The sequence below is a fragment of the Rhinolophus ferrumequinum genome, chromosome 22 (genome assembly GCF_004115265.2).
Source record: "Rhinolophus ferrumequinum isolate MPI-CBG mRhiFer1 chromosome 22, mRhiFer1_v1.p, whole genome shotgun sequence".
Taxonomy (NCBI): Eukaryota; Metazoa; Chordata; class Mammalia; order Chiroptera; family Rhinolophidae; genus Rhinolophus; species Rhinolophus ferrumequinum.
Genome location: NC_046305.1, coordinates 5,273,663 through 5,291,264, shown reverse-complemented (window position 1 = coordinate 5,291,264; position 17,602 = coordinate 5,273,663). Strand labels below are relative to the sequence as shown.

Sequence of the window (17,602 nt, the reverse complement as noted above, 5' to 3'; positions counted from 1 at the left end):
ACTGCAAGTCCGTAGCAGAGACGGCATGAAAGCCCAGGTCTTTTGTCTCTACATTGAGCCTGACTCTGAGCCAGAGCTCAGTTATCGCCCCAACCGCCATGAAACCTCAGCGTCTAGGAAAATGGCAGGTATTCTCCACGCTTTGGGAACTCATATTTGCCGAGGGAGTGACTTCACCAATCAAGATAGGAATTAGATAAAAATTAGATAAAAATTAGAGAAAAAAGAAAGGAAAATGAAACAATTGTTCAATGAGATCAAAAGCAAAATTCAGGCAGGCAAACAGACAGACTCACACACACCCCAACCCCTCAAACCTCCAGAGCTTCCTGCCTGCAAACCGAAAGGGGGAGTGTGAGGTTCTTGGCCCTGCTGGCAGGGACCTGTGTTCTCAAAGCCCCAGAGTCCCCACTTCCTGAGGAGGCAACACAGAACAAAGCGAGCAGGCTTCTCTTCTCGGCTTTGTCCCGGCCACGGCTGCCATAGCCTCTGCCTCCCTGCCGCATCCTGGGAGAAGGACGCCATGAAGTGGAAAGTGCTCCTTTTTGTTGCCATACTGCAGGCGCACATCTCAGTTACAGGTAAGGCCAGACGTGTCGATGGCAGGGAACTTTTAGAAACTCTTTGTGCCTGTGGGGATGGAGGGGACCATGGAGGGGTGGAGGAGCTGGTATCTCCTCCGAGTCCTGTCCTTCCAAAATCAAGGGCAGCTGAGCGGTGGTGGTGGTGGTGGTGGTGGTGCTAGGGGTCCAGCTCGACGCTGCCATGGGCCGCGTTACAGCATGTCGGGCATCGGTTCAGAGGCAGCAGCTTGAAAACACACCTGCCCAAAGTATGGATTTTCCCAGTGAGCAAAGGAGAGAGAAAAGTCCCTGGAGGGGGAGGACGTGGACGAAGGAAGCACAGGAGCAACTGAGGCAGGCCCAGTGTGGAGAACGGGAGAGGGTATTAACAGAAGCTGGGTGGGATCAGAAAAGGTCAGCCCTGCTGTGCTTTGTGCTGCGACATTTTTATAGTCACTGCGTCTTCTTTCACTCCCTTGCTGGCTCCGACACTCGGCCCCTTTCCTTCTTCCTTTGCCAACAAAGAATATTTCACTTGACAGTCAGGCAAGTTCGTGGCCATGGCCCTGGCTGAGTCGAAACGCCACAATGGGCCAGGGACACAGGGGCTTTCCGCGGGGTCCATGTATAGGCTCAGCTCTGCCATGGCCGCCCCTGTCCCCCACAGTCAAGCCCTGCCATACGACACACCCATCCCAGGCTCGGACACTCATCCCCCAGCACCCCATAGAGGCAGCTCTCTATCGGAAGCCAAAAGCCTAAGATGCTGACAGAACACAGGGGACAGACAAGAGGATGTGACTTGTTAAGTCACCACCGTGAGTGATCACCAACCAACAAGAGAGGTTACTTTTAACCTCATTCCAGTTCTCGGGGATGAGGCTTTTCTAGAATCCTTTCCCTCCCACCATGTTTTCTAGCCCAGATAATGAGAAGAAGAAGTGAGGGGAAGACAAAATGGACTGTCTCAGGGGACGGGTCTCATGCATTTCTTACAAGGACAAGTTGTGTTTGAATCTAAAGGAATAGGGAGGGTTGTCACGAATGTCCTTCCTCCACTTTACAGCTCGCCGCAGTGGGGGACGCAGTGTAGTGACAATGGTGGCAGGGCAGGAGAGGCCACTGGCACTTCCGTTCCTGCCAGGGCACCTGGCACAGCTGTGGCCTACGGCTTTGGAGGCTTCGAGGACTAAGTGATTGTGGGGCTTTCTGTGAGATCACAGGTCTCTTCTCAGAAAGGCCTTGCTGGGTATGAGTCACACGGCGCTGTGGGGTGAGGCCACCAACGTGAGCCCGAAGCAGCCCATCCTTGTGTGCAGGGGACAAGAGGACCCGTGACAGCAGAACAGCCTGTGAAGTCAGTAGTTTGGAGGGGACAGCCGGTGGCAATATGTTCAGAGCCCAGGCTCCAGGTGTGGGAGACTGCACTTGGGAGCTAGGTAATTCACTCTGTGGGGTTTCCTCACACTGGGTCCACTGGGGCCAAAGTAGGGGCCGTGGGGTCAGCAGGGAAACCGTGATGCTGCTTAAGTGCTGGTGGCCATCAAGACCAGAAAACAAAACCCCACCCAGCAGACAGGTGGGGGGCCATCCCCCTTCTCTGCACACAGCCAGCAGGAGGAAGAAACCTTTAGATTCGTCTTTCAATGAATACTGCTTGGCCGGTGTGGAGACTGAAGTTTCAGCTATTTTTAGATACAGCTCTGATACAAAAGTTTTTCAAAGCGTCCTAGGCCCGCTGAGGGGAGGCGCGGGGAGACACACGGGGCCTTTCTCACCGAGGGAGGCAAATGGCGGCTGTGCTGCCCGAGAGGACACTTCCACCGTCTCTCCTGGAGGAGAGGCTGCTGACGCAGTTTGAGCTGAGCTCTTCTCTCTTCTCTTGAACAGTGAGGTTGCCCATCCCCCCAGCACTTGGAAAACATCTACTTCTTCCTAAGCCGTGTCCATTTGCATTTCCTTACAAATGCCCATCTCATTAAGATCAAAGCAAATAATGACCTGGTCCATCTGTCTGCATGAGGTCTCCCTGGGTGAGTGTCGTCGAGGAGGTCACCATCACCAGGTCTGAGGCTGGAACAGACTAAGAGGGCGTCTCAGTGGCATGGGCACACTGTTGCCTGCAGAGCCCTCCGCAACTTGGTGCCTCTAATCCCTGTCTCACAGTGGCCGAGGGCGCACCCAGTGGTTTGTGTGGCCTTGGGCCTTTGTCCCGTGAGGAGATGCGGCTCGGACACCACGCCTCAGGAAACACAGGCTCCCAGGCTAGTGGGAAGTTCTGCTTTAGGGAGGCAGCTGGATGTGGGGGGAAGAGTCAGGCCAGTCACTGTGCTGCCAACTTTCCTGGCTGTGCAACCTTAGGCGAGTTACTTAACCTCTCTGGGCCTCAGTTTCCTCACTTCTAGAGTAAGGATACCCTTCATTGCAGACTTGTGAAAATGAGCAATGATGTAACGGGCCTGACAGATACTAGATAGCCAGCAGGTGGGAGTTGTATTAATGATCACCGTTACCTCGGGGCCTGGTTCCTTGTTCTCAGAACCCAGGCACGGGACATGGACACCCATGGCTGGGATTGCTCGTTTGCTCTCAATTGTGTTGTAAAACAGCACTGGGCATCTTCGCCATCTGTTGGAATCTAACGCTCTTTCTGTGAATTTCCGAGCATACCTGTAACACCCCAGGAACGTGGCGGGACCCCTCCCAGCCTGAGCCTCAGTCGTGATGAAGGCCCAAAGCTGCTTCGGTGGCTCTGAGGATGAGCATTACTGCCATCATTTTTCACTTTGTCCAGACACGTATTCTGTAGGGGATGATCCCCCCCAAAGTGAAACCATGCCTGAAAAATGAGGACGTAAGTAGCTAGGGGGGCGGAAGTGAGAGACAAAGGCCGCCTGGTCGTCACTGGTCGGGGTGGCCCCCAGATTTGGAGGTGGTGGCCGGTGTGGGGGTGCAGTGCCCGGCTGTTGAAGTGCAGGCATCTTGAACACCAGACCTTCGCTTAAACTGCTTGGAGCTGGACTTGAGGGACGCTTTGAAGCGAGGCCAGGACGAGTGTTTTATCGATGGCATTTTCACCAGGGGTTTATTTCGACTTCCGGTCACCTGGCTTTCCTCACACAGGTGACCTCCTTAACTTTCTGCCTTGGTACTTCTAACTTGCGGGCCTGGAGACTACATCTGCTCCGTGTCGCGTCCCCCAGAAACAGTCCTGAGAAGCTCTTGTTTAGGTGAATGACCACGGCGGTAGTTCCCTTAAAATCCTTTTCATGTTTGCCTTTGTCCTTAAAAAACTATATTTAGTTGCTATTGGATGTTCACTTTTCCTTTTGAGAGTCCCCAGGCATTGCATCCGTGTCTTATTTTGAAGGTTCGGGCCCTCTGGGAATGGCCTTGCTTGAGAATTGTCCACACACACACACACTTCGGGCATCCTTGTTCTCCTGAGTCTATTTACCTGGGCGTCAGCTAATTGATTAGATAAATAGCAGGGCCCGCTCAAAATAAATTTCTTCTCTGCTTGGGCCAAGCCTAGTTCTTGTTAACACTAACGTGATGGTAGATTTACTCAATTTCAGCAAACATTCAGACAACTGGGCTAAAAAATAATCAAACCACTCGTTTGACCTGTTAGTTGAAACAAAAGGATCAGTTCAGTCACTGCACTTACCCAACCATTCCTTTCAGCCTAAAAGCCAAGTCTCTGTTCCCTGAGGAAAAGAGGCCTCAGAGTTGCTCGTATATATGTCCCAGCACTTAACACCTGGAACAGGGGCCATGCACAATAAATATTTATCAAATATTTATTATATATAAAAGCTGGGTGAAGCTTTTATATATATATAAAAAATCTAGACATTTCCGTGTGATTACATTAATTTTAATGGTTTATTTGGTGAGGGGTATTTCGGAGTGGCATTATTTGGACCTTTCCTCTAAAGAACTTAGTATTAAACAAAGTGCTTGAGAGAGAGAGAGAGAGAGAGAGAGAGAGAGAGAGAGAGAGAGAGAGAACTTAAACTGCTGGAGGGGACAGAGCCATTGGAGTGAAAGGAACGATTCAAAAATCATTGCAAAGATAGTTTAAGGTACATCCCATCATTGTTAAAATTTTCTGCTTCCAGATCATATGAAATTTCCAATATTCATTTGTTTTGGACCTACGAAAATGGTCATTTCATATGATTCAACAAATACTAGATCTCAAAAATAAACAAAGAAAGACGTTCATTTTTCTGACTTAGCTTTAACACTAGGGAAAAACAAAACATAGAGAAGGCTATCACCGTTGGAGATTGTTAACTAATGAATTAATAAACTAATGAAAGGCACCAAGGAGAAAAGTAAGAGCTTGTGGATTATAATATATATCGTATGATCCAATTGTATCCAATTACCCAATTGCCTCAAAATATGGAAAGAAAAACCAAAGCAGGATGTCTAACCATTATAGTTCCGTTTGGTCTAGGTTACTACATCAATGTTCCACGTAGCTATTGCTTTCTTCCCTCCTCTATTTGAACAAAAATAACATAAAATCATACAAGGAAGTTATAAATTTTTTAAAACCCATGATCTTACCAAGCTAGCCCAATAACTTTTCACTTTCACTTCTTTATGTTCTATTCCAGTATTTTTAACAAGTGTGTACATGTCTTCATATAGTTGCTATTATAAAACCAGTTTCATGTGTTTTTCTCCCCAATATTCTGACTTTATTTTCATGCTTAGCTTTCATGATTGCTTTTAACTGCTTATGTAAAGCTCCATAGTTTATGCATCCTGTTTTCGTCACTATTTCCTTATTGTTGGACACTTGGGCTGTTTCTAATTTTTGGTATTATAGCTAATCCTGCAAGAAAATCTTTGCATGTGTAGCTTTTAAAAATTTCTTTGCGAGTACTTCCTTGGGCTAATTTCTCCAGGACTGACAATGAAAAGAAAAGGTTAAAGGAAAGAACATTTTACAAGGTACTTTATTTGAGGTCTGTGGAAAACAATCCCATGGAGGAAAGAGTTTTTTCTAAATCTCTGCCACCCTCTGCACGTGTTTCTGTCTTCTCTGGAGCAGGCAACGTGGTGGGGGTAGAGAGGAGGCCCTGGAGCCGGAAAGACCTGGGTCCAGGGTCTGGCTCCTCCCCAGCCTTCACTGACGGCGAGTTGCCCACCTTCAGAGTCTCTGTCCTTCCTCTGTACGATGGCGGTAATAATACCTACCTCAGGCAGAGTGTTGTGGGGTACAGGGTAGTACCTACACACACAAGGTGCTCGAAAAGCAGCAGCCATTATCATGTGGGCCTCAGTTTCCCAACCTGCAAAAGAGAAAGACCGTCACTTTCCCAGTGCAATAAAGCGGAAACACTGATACTCACTTGCTTTCTTTTTCTTCCTTTGTCAATAAATTGCAGTGTCAACTTGGGCAGAAATCTCTCTCTGGGCTTTAGTTTTCTCATCTGTGAGATGAGAAAGGAGAGGGTTGAACATCCCTTTCTGCTACCCAATGGATTGCAGGTGGTTTTGAAATTTAAAATTTTTATGGACATTGAGTTACCTAGCTCACGAATAAGGAACCTACGCCTCATTCTTTCCTGCAGCCCCCAACATGTTCTTAATCTGGATTCCTGCCTTCTCACAATGGTTTTAACTCTCTAGTGGGAGCCTGTGTGGGGAAAACTCCAAGGATGAAATCTAACCTTTTCTGGCTTATTCCTTAAGCTGCAGATTTATTGGGGGCCACACAAGAACTTGGTTGGGTGAGATCTGACTTGGGGAGAAAGTAAATTGTGATCTGAAGCAGCCAAATTACAGTGGTGGCAACGTTAGCAGGGTCCCCTGTCCACGTTGCTTGCCTCTTCTGATTTGTGCTGCTCAGCAACTAATTTTCAGGCTCAAAGGGGAAAAATAAATAGAAAGCACTAGAACAAGGACAGGCAGGATCCTTGCCCAGCCCCCACCACGCTTCTCTTAGTACCGCCATCCTTTTCTGTTTGCAAAAAAACCACCTTCGCTTGTTTGGTCCTCATAACTGTCCTGTGGCGAGTAGCAGAAAAGTCATAGGATTCTCTTTTTATAAATGAAGAAAATGACGCTCTAAGGTTCGATGACTTCCCTCAGAGAAGAGCCAGCCCCAGACCCACTTTCTCCAATCCTTCATTCAGGGTACATGTTCTCGAATCTTCTCTGCAGACCTCTCCCAGGTCTTCATCCACTTTCAACATTGACGACTGAATTCTGAAGCAGACCTTTGAAGGTATTCCCCTTAGTAAGCATGTATCGCTACTTTCCTTTCAATGTTTAAAGTAAGAAATAGTTATTTTGATGCCGAATATCCTTATTTAATATAAAAATTTCTGTGGTGTATGGAATATTTAGTTGTTGATACAGAATTACGATTTGCTCTGGCATATTATTGTAGTTCTGAACTCACGTTTCCCCGAAATCTGGCAACATCTATATTTTCTGTTTTGCTTTTAATGAATATATCTATTTTGGAGCTTTCCTGGGGGGGGTTGGGCCTCAGTTTGCAATTCACCCCATTTCCATGTGTGCAGGTACCCCACCACCATCTTACACATTAGCAGAAATCAATCGTGTAAATCAAAACTAAATTAAATTGTATTTGAGAAGCTGTGATCCTAAATAATAGACTATAGTTGACCTGCTTGATAAGAATGTGTTTTCATACGGTGTGTAAGGTTTTTTACGTGTGAAGTTTACTAAAAGGACAGCACACTGATACACACCAACTCTGAGTTGGGATTTGTTTTTGTACGAAATCCTCTAGGAGTGGGTGAATTGTCTTTGATGGACAAATGTCTACAATCAATTCTCAATTATTTATGTCAGATTTTAGCCTTGGGTCCACTTGTGTCTGCCTGGGTGGAACTCGGGTGTACAAACTGCTGACTGGGCAAAGCAAACCAACATAACAAATCTGATGCTGAGCCAAATACAGGGAGCCTTGAAGAGCCAAATATGCCGAGAAGTGTCTGGGACGTAGTGTGGTCACTCCGGAGCTGTCTGGAGGAGGCTTGGAGCAAGGAGACATTCAGGAGCTTTAGCAGGACGTCGGTGGGGCGCAGACCTCTAGGTGCATTGCTTTTGCTGAACCTCGGGGCTGGGGTGGACGGCTTGCAATGTAAACCTACACACCGTTTAGGATAAAACAAATCCCTCCTTCTCTCGATTGCTGTTGATACTAGAAAGTCAACTGCATGTTCCTGCATTTCACACGTTCTTCACTGTACTGGCTCTAAGACATAATGTGAATGACTGCCCTGAGACAGAACTGCCCTTTCAACGTGTGGGCTGGGAATGATGGTGGAATTGGAGACAAGAAGTGTTCTAGAGGAAAGAACAGAACAAACAGCCTAGGGGTGCAGAGGGGGAGGTTGCAACCTGTTGCCACAGGAGGCAGACTGGCTGGAGCGAGTGCTCCAGAGAGAAAGCAGCCACGCCCTGCAGGGGACTCCATCATGGGGCTACCCTAGGCCAGCCCGGTCCTGGAGGTTACAGCTCAGGGTGAGTGCGGGCAAACATGCGTGTCCATATGTGTTCACCCATGTGCTCCGGGAGAGATGCAGGTGTCTGCGCCCTGGTGTGCATGTGCCGGCGTGTGTGATGCTGTGTGTTTATGTTCTGGTTGTTCCAGCTGCACATGCCTTGGTGTGCTGATGGGCGCGTCTAGCACCTGCAGAAATGTGTTTTTATGTGCACCGGTGAGTGGTGTGTGTGTGTTGAGAGGAGGCTGGTGGCAGCAGGGCAGCTCGGTAGAAAGAAGGAAGGGCAAACGCTGCGTGGGCTCAGAGCTGGTGATCTGGGTAGGTGAGCAGTGGGGCCGAGATGTCACTGAGCACATCCCAGGGATTCTGTGCAGAAGGGAGACAAGAAAACTTCTGTGCAAAGTAGAATCGCTAGGATCCTGAGAGGTGGGAGCATCTTCATAGATGCAGACTTCTTAGGTTGCTGTGGCCCGACTCCCGTCAGAGCTCTCCCATCTCCCAAGTAAGCCTGGTGTCCTCCCCATCTTTTGCGCCTTTCTTCCTCCCAGTTCCCTCCCCTTAGAACCTGACTCTGTCCCCAACCCCACCTGTGGAAACTCTGTCTACCCCTAAATTCAAGCCCAGCTGTGTGGGGATCTCCCGGACTCACTGTTGACATTATTACCAGAGTTAGGTGTCAAAAGAAGGTGGAAAATTGTTGTTATCAGAATTCAGGGCTGAAAACCCAACATGGTTAGTTCTCTATGGTGAGCCCTTCTCATGGTGGAGGCCCAGCACACGGGTAGTTTCAGGAGCATTTACCCATCAGCAGAAAAAGTTACCAGTTCCCCAAATTCTCACCAGTTGTCCCCACCGTGGCCATTCTGTGACTTTTGACTAACATAGTCAAAATGCATTTGATGCTTTTCTTTCTTTCTGCCCTCGGAATAGATTGACAAGCAATTCAGTAACGTGGTTCCTAGTGACCCACTTTGGTCATTGAGAGTTGGTTTGGCCAGATGGAGAGTTATTTCTAACGTTTGATTATTCAAAGCATCTGGTCAGCCACCGGACTTCTCAGTGAGTAAATATTGACCAAGCTCCTCTCATGTGCCCCAAGTCAAACCAGCCCACTGACCAGGCCAGTGTCTCGGAGACGGACGTCACGTGGTTGAGAGCCTGCAAGTAAAGGCCCTGATCTAATTCCCAGGCCCCGTAAGTCGTGTTCTCCAGTTTTTATGAAAACGTATTGATTTGCCTACGGGCTTTTCTTTCTGATCGGGTCTAATTTTTACCTTTTCTGAGCCTGTGCTAATTTCCGTGCTGAGTTCAGTTGCAAAGGAGGCGCCTATCAGGAGAGACCACCCAGGACTGTTTTGAGTTAGGTTAGAGAGCTTCAGAAATCCCCCCTTTGATTTGCTCAGATTAGAGAGAAATCTTTGTCTTTTCTGCCACTTCACTATCAGCGCTTCAAAGCCCAGACGTATATAAAATACACAAATGCTTTCTGGACAAAATGAATCTTGTCCGTTCTCTTTGGATTTCGGTGGGAACAATAACGTTTGAGCTACAAAAGGTTGGCAAAGCGGATTATTCTTTTTCTTTCTATTAAGTGCTGAGGCTTCAAAAGAACAGCTCGGGAAGTCAAATAATTGTACTCACTGCTGCTTACCATCCATCTCTCTGCTGACCTGGCCTATGAAATCCCCTTCAAAAACCTGGCTAGCTCTTACCTGCCCGTTGCAAATACGGTATTGTTAAGTGTTCCCATCCACGATTCCAGGAGGGAGGCTGCTACAAAGCAAATTCCTTCCATTTCAACAGGGTAGCTCATCAGGAATAGCTCTTTGGGGCGAGGAGAGGGGTGTCTGTAATTTTCAAAGCTTTGTAATTTCTTCTTGGAGAGGGAGCTACTTGGAAACCAGAAGTGGATTGTGAATAAAGTTATAATCAATCATAAATTCTTGCGATCCCCAGGGACTAGCGGGGTGGACATGGAAGGGAACGTTTCGTTTCTGATTTTCATGGCAATTTTTTGATTTTGTTGGTTCGGGGAGAAAAACAACCCCCACCTCTGCTAGTTTCTAGCTATGGCTCTAAGCACAACATCGCAGACTTGAAGCTGACCTAATTCCTGGTTCGGTTTCAGACCATAAATTCCTCAGAAAATACCCGTCAGCCATTTTGATGAGCACAAAACGGCTCCTCTGTGCTGAGGGATGAAGAGAGGTTTGGCTATTTTAACACTGGGCTTTGGACATTTTCTAACATTCAAGCCTGGAGTGATTTCAGTTAAAAAGAAGAAAGAGAAAGAAAGAAAAAGAAAGAAAGAAAAAGGAAGATGGTATTGTGTTGCCCGGTGCTCTCGAAGGCCCTGGATGCCGTCTCTGCAGAACTTCTCCCAACCCATCAAATCTGACCCCATGTCCTCACCTCTCTCTCCCATCACTTCCATTCCTTCTCTTTGAAGCCTTTCTTTGTTTTGTTCTTTTTTTTTTTTTAAAATCCTTTCAGGGGACATAGACAAGTCACATTTAGTGGGATTTTGAATTATGCAAATTTGAAATAATGCAATACCAAAAAATAAAGTCCCCATTTATGGGCACTATTTAAAATAATGTTATTCTCATTTCACATTTATTCCCATGAGAGATTAAGTCGAATCTTGCAACGTCGTCAGGAATACACCTCTCAGGTAGTGTTAACTATCTTGTAATCAGAAGTGGCTTGTGGTAACGTGATTAGGTTGGGCTGGGGACTAGGGATGCTGCCAGGGAATTTTGCATCAGTGACAAGAATGGTCGACGGAGCCTTTCTGGGGGAGATTTTTCTCTGCTCAAAATGGGGCTGGCCTGATATGACAGAATCACAGAAGATTTGACCTGTAAAGGACAAACACCTTCAAGTTCCTCTTCCAGATTTTTCCAGGGATGAAATTGTGGTCCAAGAAATTAATCAACTGGCCATATGGCAAGCAAAGGACAGAGTCGCACCTGAACCCAGGACTTTTGATTCTCGCCGCAGCCCTCTGTCCTCTGGCCAACAGGTTGCCCAATTGTAAGTGCTCCTTCCTGGCCGGCCACTTGGGTGTCAGGTGTGTGAGCTCACATTGGAATGGCAACCACAGATTGCTTGGGCAGCTGGGCCATGTTAGCTTAGATCCCCGTGAGGCCCTGAGAGTGGCGGAGCAGAAAATATACGTGAGTGTTGTTAATGCAAGGGCTCATTTTCAAATTTCACTATTTTTCCTCATTTCCCAAATGAGTGTGAATCTCCATTTTATTGGATTTTCGTAGACCAGACAAACGTGGTTCATTCTCTTGAAGAGAGATGTGCCCAGTTCTTCTTGGCGGTTGTTCACAGGGGAATGACCTTCCTAGAGTGGGCAGGAGTGACCCCCCAGGATTTGGAATAATTTTCTTTTAGGGCCTTTCTCTGATGCAATTCTACCTGGGGTCCCGACTCCCCTGCCTGGCGTCTCGTTCATGACTCGGAAGAACAGATAAATGCCTTTGTGCAGATATTTCAATGGCATCTCTGACTTGTCTGCTGAGACTGTCCAGGAACTTGGTGACCACAAGAACAGCGACCCACTGATCCAAAGCCCTGGCAGCTAAACGCTCCTCTGACCGTGACATGGCACCTATTAGGTTAATCTAGTTGGGGAGAGAAGACTAAAACCAGTGAGAGAAAAATCAAGGAATTTTCCTATTAGTGAAGAGAGTATGTTTCAGCAGTGTGTATCATTGTCAGAAATATAATCAGAGATAGAAGTAAAATTCAGGGCCTCGCCATGCCTTCCAACATCCTAAATGTGTTTTCTGAGTAAGCTCTGTTCTGTGGCAGGTGCTACATTGTGAGAAAGTCCAGGTGCTGTGCTCAGAGAACTCACATTTCCAGGGCTGATGGACAGGTCTGACGGAGTCAAGCTGCAGCAACAGTTAACACTGTTGAGATGAGCTTGTTCTGTGGATTGTTTATATGTGTTAGGTCAACTCATCCTGTGGCACTTCCAGGGGTGTCCCCATTTTGCAGATGGGGAACTGGGGTCTGGAGATACACAGCCAGCATGAACCACAGCTGGGCTTTGACCTCAGGCAGCCTGGCCTCCACCCGGAATCATATTGCTTCTGAGTAGGGTATCGGAGCCTGACATTGGTCATGAACTTTGAGGGAGGGGTCGAGGTTTGTTTGCCACATGGAGAAGGGGTTTGGAAAAGGGCAGATCTGGTGGTGGGAATAGAGTGTCTCACCTCAGGAAACCAGGAAACACCAGCTAGGGCTCTTGGGAGTCCCCACCTCCATCCCTGGATCCTCACTCCTCACTCTCAGGATGGTTCTGGGATGGAGAGCCAGGGGGCACCTCCCACCCATGGCTCTTGGTACCTGACATGAAGCCCTCTTCTCCTCCAGGCCTGGTCCTGACCTTCCATGGGCCAGCTGCCCTTGTGAGGCCCCTTTCCTTATCCCAAAGAGCTGACTCTCGAAGGACTTGTCCACTGCAGTGGATAACAGAGGCACTGGTCCCCAAACTGTTCTGCTAGATGGGAAGATGGTACCGCAAAAAGAGGGGAAGTACATTTTGGAAACACCGGTGAAGACAAACTTCAGGAGGGTTTTGTTTCTCGTTTGGCTGCAGCTTCTCAGAGCCTTCTGTCTGTTAGAGTGCCGTGCAATTTGACTCGATCCCACTTGGCATTTGTTTTTTCAGGAAACATCTAGTACGAGGCCTGCAGAATATAGTTGGAGAAGGAAAAGCTTGGCGAGGACTATCTTGAGTGGCTCAGAACAGAAAAAGCTCTAAGAGGGGGTCAAGGGAGATGGAGCAGGGACGTGATGTTTGCACCATAAGGAAAATACTGGATGGTGGGATTTCATCCAAAGAGGAGGAGCCTCTCTCCCAGCTTCCGGTGGTTTGCTGGCAGTTTTCGTCACCCTTTGGCTTGTAGGTGCATTAGTCCCCCCTCTGACTTCATTTTCACATGGCCTTCTCCCTGTGTACATGTCTGACTCTGTGCCCAAGCCCCCCCTTTTTATCAAGGCACAGCCATGTGGGGTTGGGGGCCTCCCTGATGATCTCATCTGAACTTGATCATCTGCAAACACCCCATTTCCCAATCAGGTCACCTTCCCAGGTCCAGGGGCAGGACTTCAGCATCTTCTTAGGGGACACAATTCAATGTGTGTCACCCAGCCAGGCTTCCTGGGGTCGTCTTCCCACAGAAAGGGCCCGCACTCCCAGCTCTGTCTCAGGGTCCGCTTCTGGAAGAGCCCCAACTAAGACACCCTTTCAAACATGGTCCCCCAGAAGTACAGAGAGACTGCGAAAGTGTCCTGCCATCATGGAACAAGTCCCTCGCAGAAATCATGATTTGAGTCAACAGTTTCTTTCCTACCTAAGAATATACTTCTCCTAAGGCCCTCTGGTAACGTGGCTTCCAGGATGGCTCAGGTCGTTTGTTTTGCACACTGATTGCCAGAGCCCATGATGTGGCTGACTGAGGAAAGGGCAGAGGCGTGTTACCATAAGGACACACACAGGGCTCTTTGCCACTCGGTGTCACTAAGGGGAGGACACTGCCGGCTGAAAGCAGAAACACTTATCTCCAGCCTGGGTGACGATCAAGCCTCTGCTGAAACGGCTGGCACCAGTACAGACTATGGGGCTGCTGAGCCAGCTCTGTGCTCTCCGCACTTGCAGAAGATGGAATAAGTATGTCAGAAGGGAGGTGCCTCCCAGCTCGGGAACACCGGGGTTACCCTTTAGAAAAACATCGCCAGCACATTCTGCAATCTCGAAATGAGTCTGAATGGTAACTTGAGCAGCAGGGTTTGTTCTGGGTTTTAGATGGTCCTTCCGCCTGCTCCAGAACCCCCTACCCCCCACCTTTCCTCTGCTCCAACTGACACAGCAGTGGTCTGCCCTGGCAGAGGGCCCCTGCAGGAGAGGCTAAGGTGGCAGCTGTGGCCTTCTGCAGGTCTTCCTGGCTGGTGAGGGAAGAACAAAGTCGTGTTTCCAGGTCACAGCTGCCAGGGGCCCCAGCTGTGAGGTGGGGTGGTTCCAGGTCAGCTCTGAGTCAAGAAATGCTTCAAATGTGTTCTCCTCGGGAAGAGGCATGAGGAATTGGCTATTTACCTTTGCCGCTTTCTGGAGTCAGTGAGCTTTTGAGAAACTGGATTAGGGTCCAGCCCAGACTTGCAGAGAAAGGCTGTGTGAGTGTGTTTTAGTTAAGAGTAAGTTTTAATTCTACTGAGACCTCCTTGTTTACAAAACAGGTGTATAGGCCGGGACTAGATGCCCTTGATTTTGTCTCTGCCGTTGCAGGATTGTGTGTGTGTGTGTGTGTGTGTGTGTGTGTGTGTGTGTGTATGTGTGAGAGAGACAGAGAGAGAGAAAGAGAGAGAGAGAAAGAGAGAGAGAGAGAGAGAGAGAGAGAACTCAGGTGAGTTCTGGCCCATGGGCGAGGGAGGTTGTGAGAGGAGAGTGTGTGACCAGAAGTACCACTGCTTTTGTTCCCTTCCTGGACCATGGGCCCCTCCCTTACAGGAAAAGGCCACTCTGTGAGATTCATGTCCATCTGTTCCAAGGAGCCCCATTTCCTCGGCTGGTTAGGGAGAAAGTACCCACATCCTAAATCGGAAGCCAATTCATTCCAGATTCCTTCTTCTGTTGCCAGCCTTCCATTTATTAGGTTGGTGCAAAAGTAATTGTGGTTTCAAAGGTTAAAGAGAATTGCAAAAACCACAATAACTTTTGCACCAACCTCATACCTTTAACTTGCATCGCCAATGACTTTAACCACGTGCCTGAGCACGCCTGGTGTTTCCACATAGGGTCCCATTTCGCAGCCCCTTGACTCTTAGGACACGCGGCGAGGTCAGTGTTACCACTCCAGTCGATGGGTGAGACAGCCTGAGCTCTGAGGACTAAGACATTTGTCTCAGGACCTGGTGCTAGTAAGTGGCACAGCCCAGTTTGGATGCAGAGTCCCTGAGGCCTGTCCTCCGCAGGGTCCTCACGGTGCTGAGCCCCAGTAGAACGATGGTCCCCTGCAGGAAGACGGGCTGTCAGAGGACGAGGCTCTGGTGCTGGGTGCTGAGGCCAGACCTGGGCCTTCTCTGGGTGATGAGGGTGCCCCTGACGGAGCATGTGCCTCCCCCAAAGGCTCTAACACGCACTGCCTCGGGCCCTCTCCCACGAGCACGGGACCACGGCCATGCCACCTGCAGCCAGCATGTCCTGCCAGCACCATGTGCAGTGGCTCGGGTCCCCTCAGGTGTGGTGATGGAGGGGCTGCTTGTAAACACTGACTGGATGTTCTGAACAGACCTGGCGGTGGTGAGTCCTAGGAAAGAGCTTCCTCTGGCCAAGTGCCCTCCCCAGGGCTGGCTGGTCATGACTGAGGTGTAACAGGGTCTTCCCTTATACTCTTTCCATCGTTCTCGGTGCCGCTCAGACCCCCACTCTGCGTGGACGCCTTTGCAGCCCACCCCACCCCGAAGAGTCCCTCCCTTCACTGAGCTCCCGAGGCATTCGCCGTCTGCCCTTCTCGGCGGACAGTGAGTTCTGGAGTCACATGTACTGGGTTCCAATCCTACCAGCAGGACTTTCTAGCTGTGTGTCCTTGGGGGCAGATAGAGGCTCCCTGGATCTGGGGCTCTCCATCTGTTTAACGTGGGTCATGACCTGTACCCCAGAGGGGTGTGTGAGGGACAAACGCAGCAATGCACGGAAAGGGCTGGGCTTGGTGGTCGCACTGAGGGCTTGACAGGACCCCATCACCGCGCGGTCCTGTCACGGACTGCTGAGTCCCCTCGCCACCCAGCTCTTGTCTGACTAATTCACTTTTCACGTAGTCACACTCTGCTTTTCCAACGCAAAGGCTCTTGAGGCAAGGCCCCCAGTGTTTGTTTCTGTGCTCCCTCGATGCCTGAAGTACTGACCACGGGCCTTCCTCGAGTGAAATCCAGTCGTTAACAGTGGTTGGCAAACATTTTCTCCAAAGGATCAGAGAGTAGATGTCTTGGTCCTTGTAGGGCATGTGGTCCCTTTCCAAACGACCCAGCTCTGTGAATGTAGCACAAAAGCTGCCATGGTAACTAGGGAGTGTGGTGGCATTCCTGTATTGACAAAACAGGCAGCTGCCCAGAGTTGGCAACCCCTGGTTAAGAGCATTGGGACTGGAAGTTAGAAGCGTGGGTCCTAGTCTACGTCCACAGATTCTTATGCCCGGTTTTCCATCTATGCGTCTGTAAGCGTCTGTGCATCTCTGCCTGTTCCCATCCCACAGCCCCAGGGGGACGCCTGAGGTGCCCTCCTTACGCACAGCTGGAGCGGGTGGTTGGCTTCAATGAGCAAATAGTACAGGTGCCAAACTTGAAACAAAAATGACACACAGTGTGTGTGTGTGTGGGGGGGGAGGGGTAGGAAGCTTCTTCCCCCCGAAAGGGGCATACCCCTCTCTAAAGTGAGATGGAAACCCCATGTGATTTGGCTGGCCTGAGTGATAAAAGCATTTGTGATTATTTTCTGATTTACTGTTCATGGAGAGTTTCGTCATAGAACTTTCTATTCTCAGGACCTCACATCTCTCACAACACGTAGCTCATTCATCCTCAGAACAATTCTCCCTCATAACCAGCCTTTACAGGCAAGAGGGGGGAAATTATGAGAAACTGTGTGTGTGTTGCAATTGTTAGCAGTGCTTTGCAATCAGCAGATCAAAGTTAGTCCACAGCACACCTATGTGTACAGTCCAGCTCTCTCGTTCATACCAGAAGCTCAGGTGATCATGGAACAGTGGCATTTTCTATTTTAAACTTTATTTTTTTATCACCCTTGACATTGTGCTGATTTTTGAAAGTAAACATCCAGCATCCTGTTAAGGGAAGATAAAAACAGATGAGAATTAAAGAGCAGTAAGAGTCTGGCTCGAAGTGGCGAGAATTATTGTAGGGCAATGAAGCATCGGGTGTTGTCATGACCTCGTCACTCGGAAGATGGAAAGCTGCTTCAAAAACATTGTCTGCTTAACCATTGTGAGCCTTCTGATTGTAATGGGAGATATTGTCCTCTCAGAAGCATCCATCTCCTCTGGGTCACAAGTAAAGTAATCTGGATTCAACGTTTCCATTTCATGGGATAGAGAGTATTTCCTCCAGGGCAGCGTAAGAACTAGCCTATCACCCAGGAGAAACTTACAGAGGTGGCCGTCATGTGGGAAAGTCGAACACAGAGAAATCCTCAGGCCCCACGGAGAAGCCCCCTGTGTGTGTGGTCGTCCTCATGTGAGTGGTCAGATCACACCTTGTAGCTTTGCCAAGTGCTTTTATGTCAATCACTTTGTGGGAAAAATCCAGAGCCTTTCCCGAGTGTAGGTAAAGCTCCTTTTCCTGATAGAGAAGGTTAAGTGTTGGCTCAAGATTGGTTAATGGTAGACTTGGAATTTGAATTCCACTCTCTCTTCTAGATCCAAATCCAAGCTCTCCTCCTACACAGTGGCACAAGGGCGGGGCATGTCTACACCTGTGGCCTGGGGAGAGGGGGGTGCCAGGCAG

The 17,602-nt window shown here is 48.8% G+C and overlaps 1 protein-coding gene across 1 annotated transcript in view; it reads left to right on the top strand.

The window, feature by feature from the left end:
* The first annotated feature begins 408 nt into the window (after positions 1–408).
* Positions 409–17,602, top strand: part of CD247 (CD247 molecule) — a 68,348-nt gene continuing 51,154 nt past the window's right edge. The window contains exon 1 of the mRNA XM_033092309.1: positions 409–581. Coding sequence (XP_032948200.1) covers positions 524–581 — 58 coding nt within the window. The 5' untranslated portion in view covers positions 409–523. The remainder of the gene's footprint in view (positions 582–17,602) is intronic.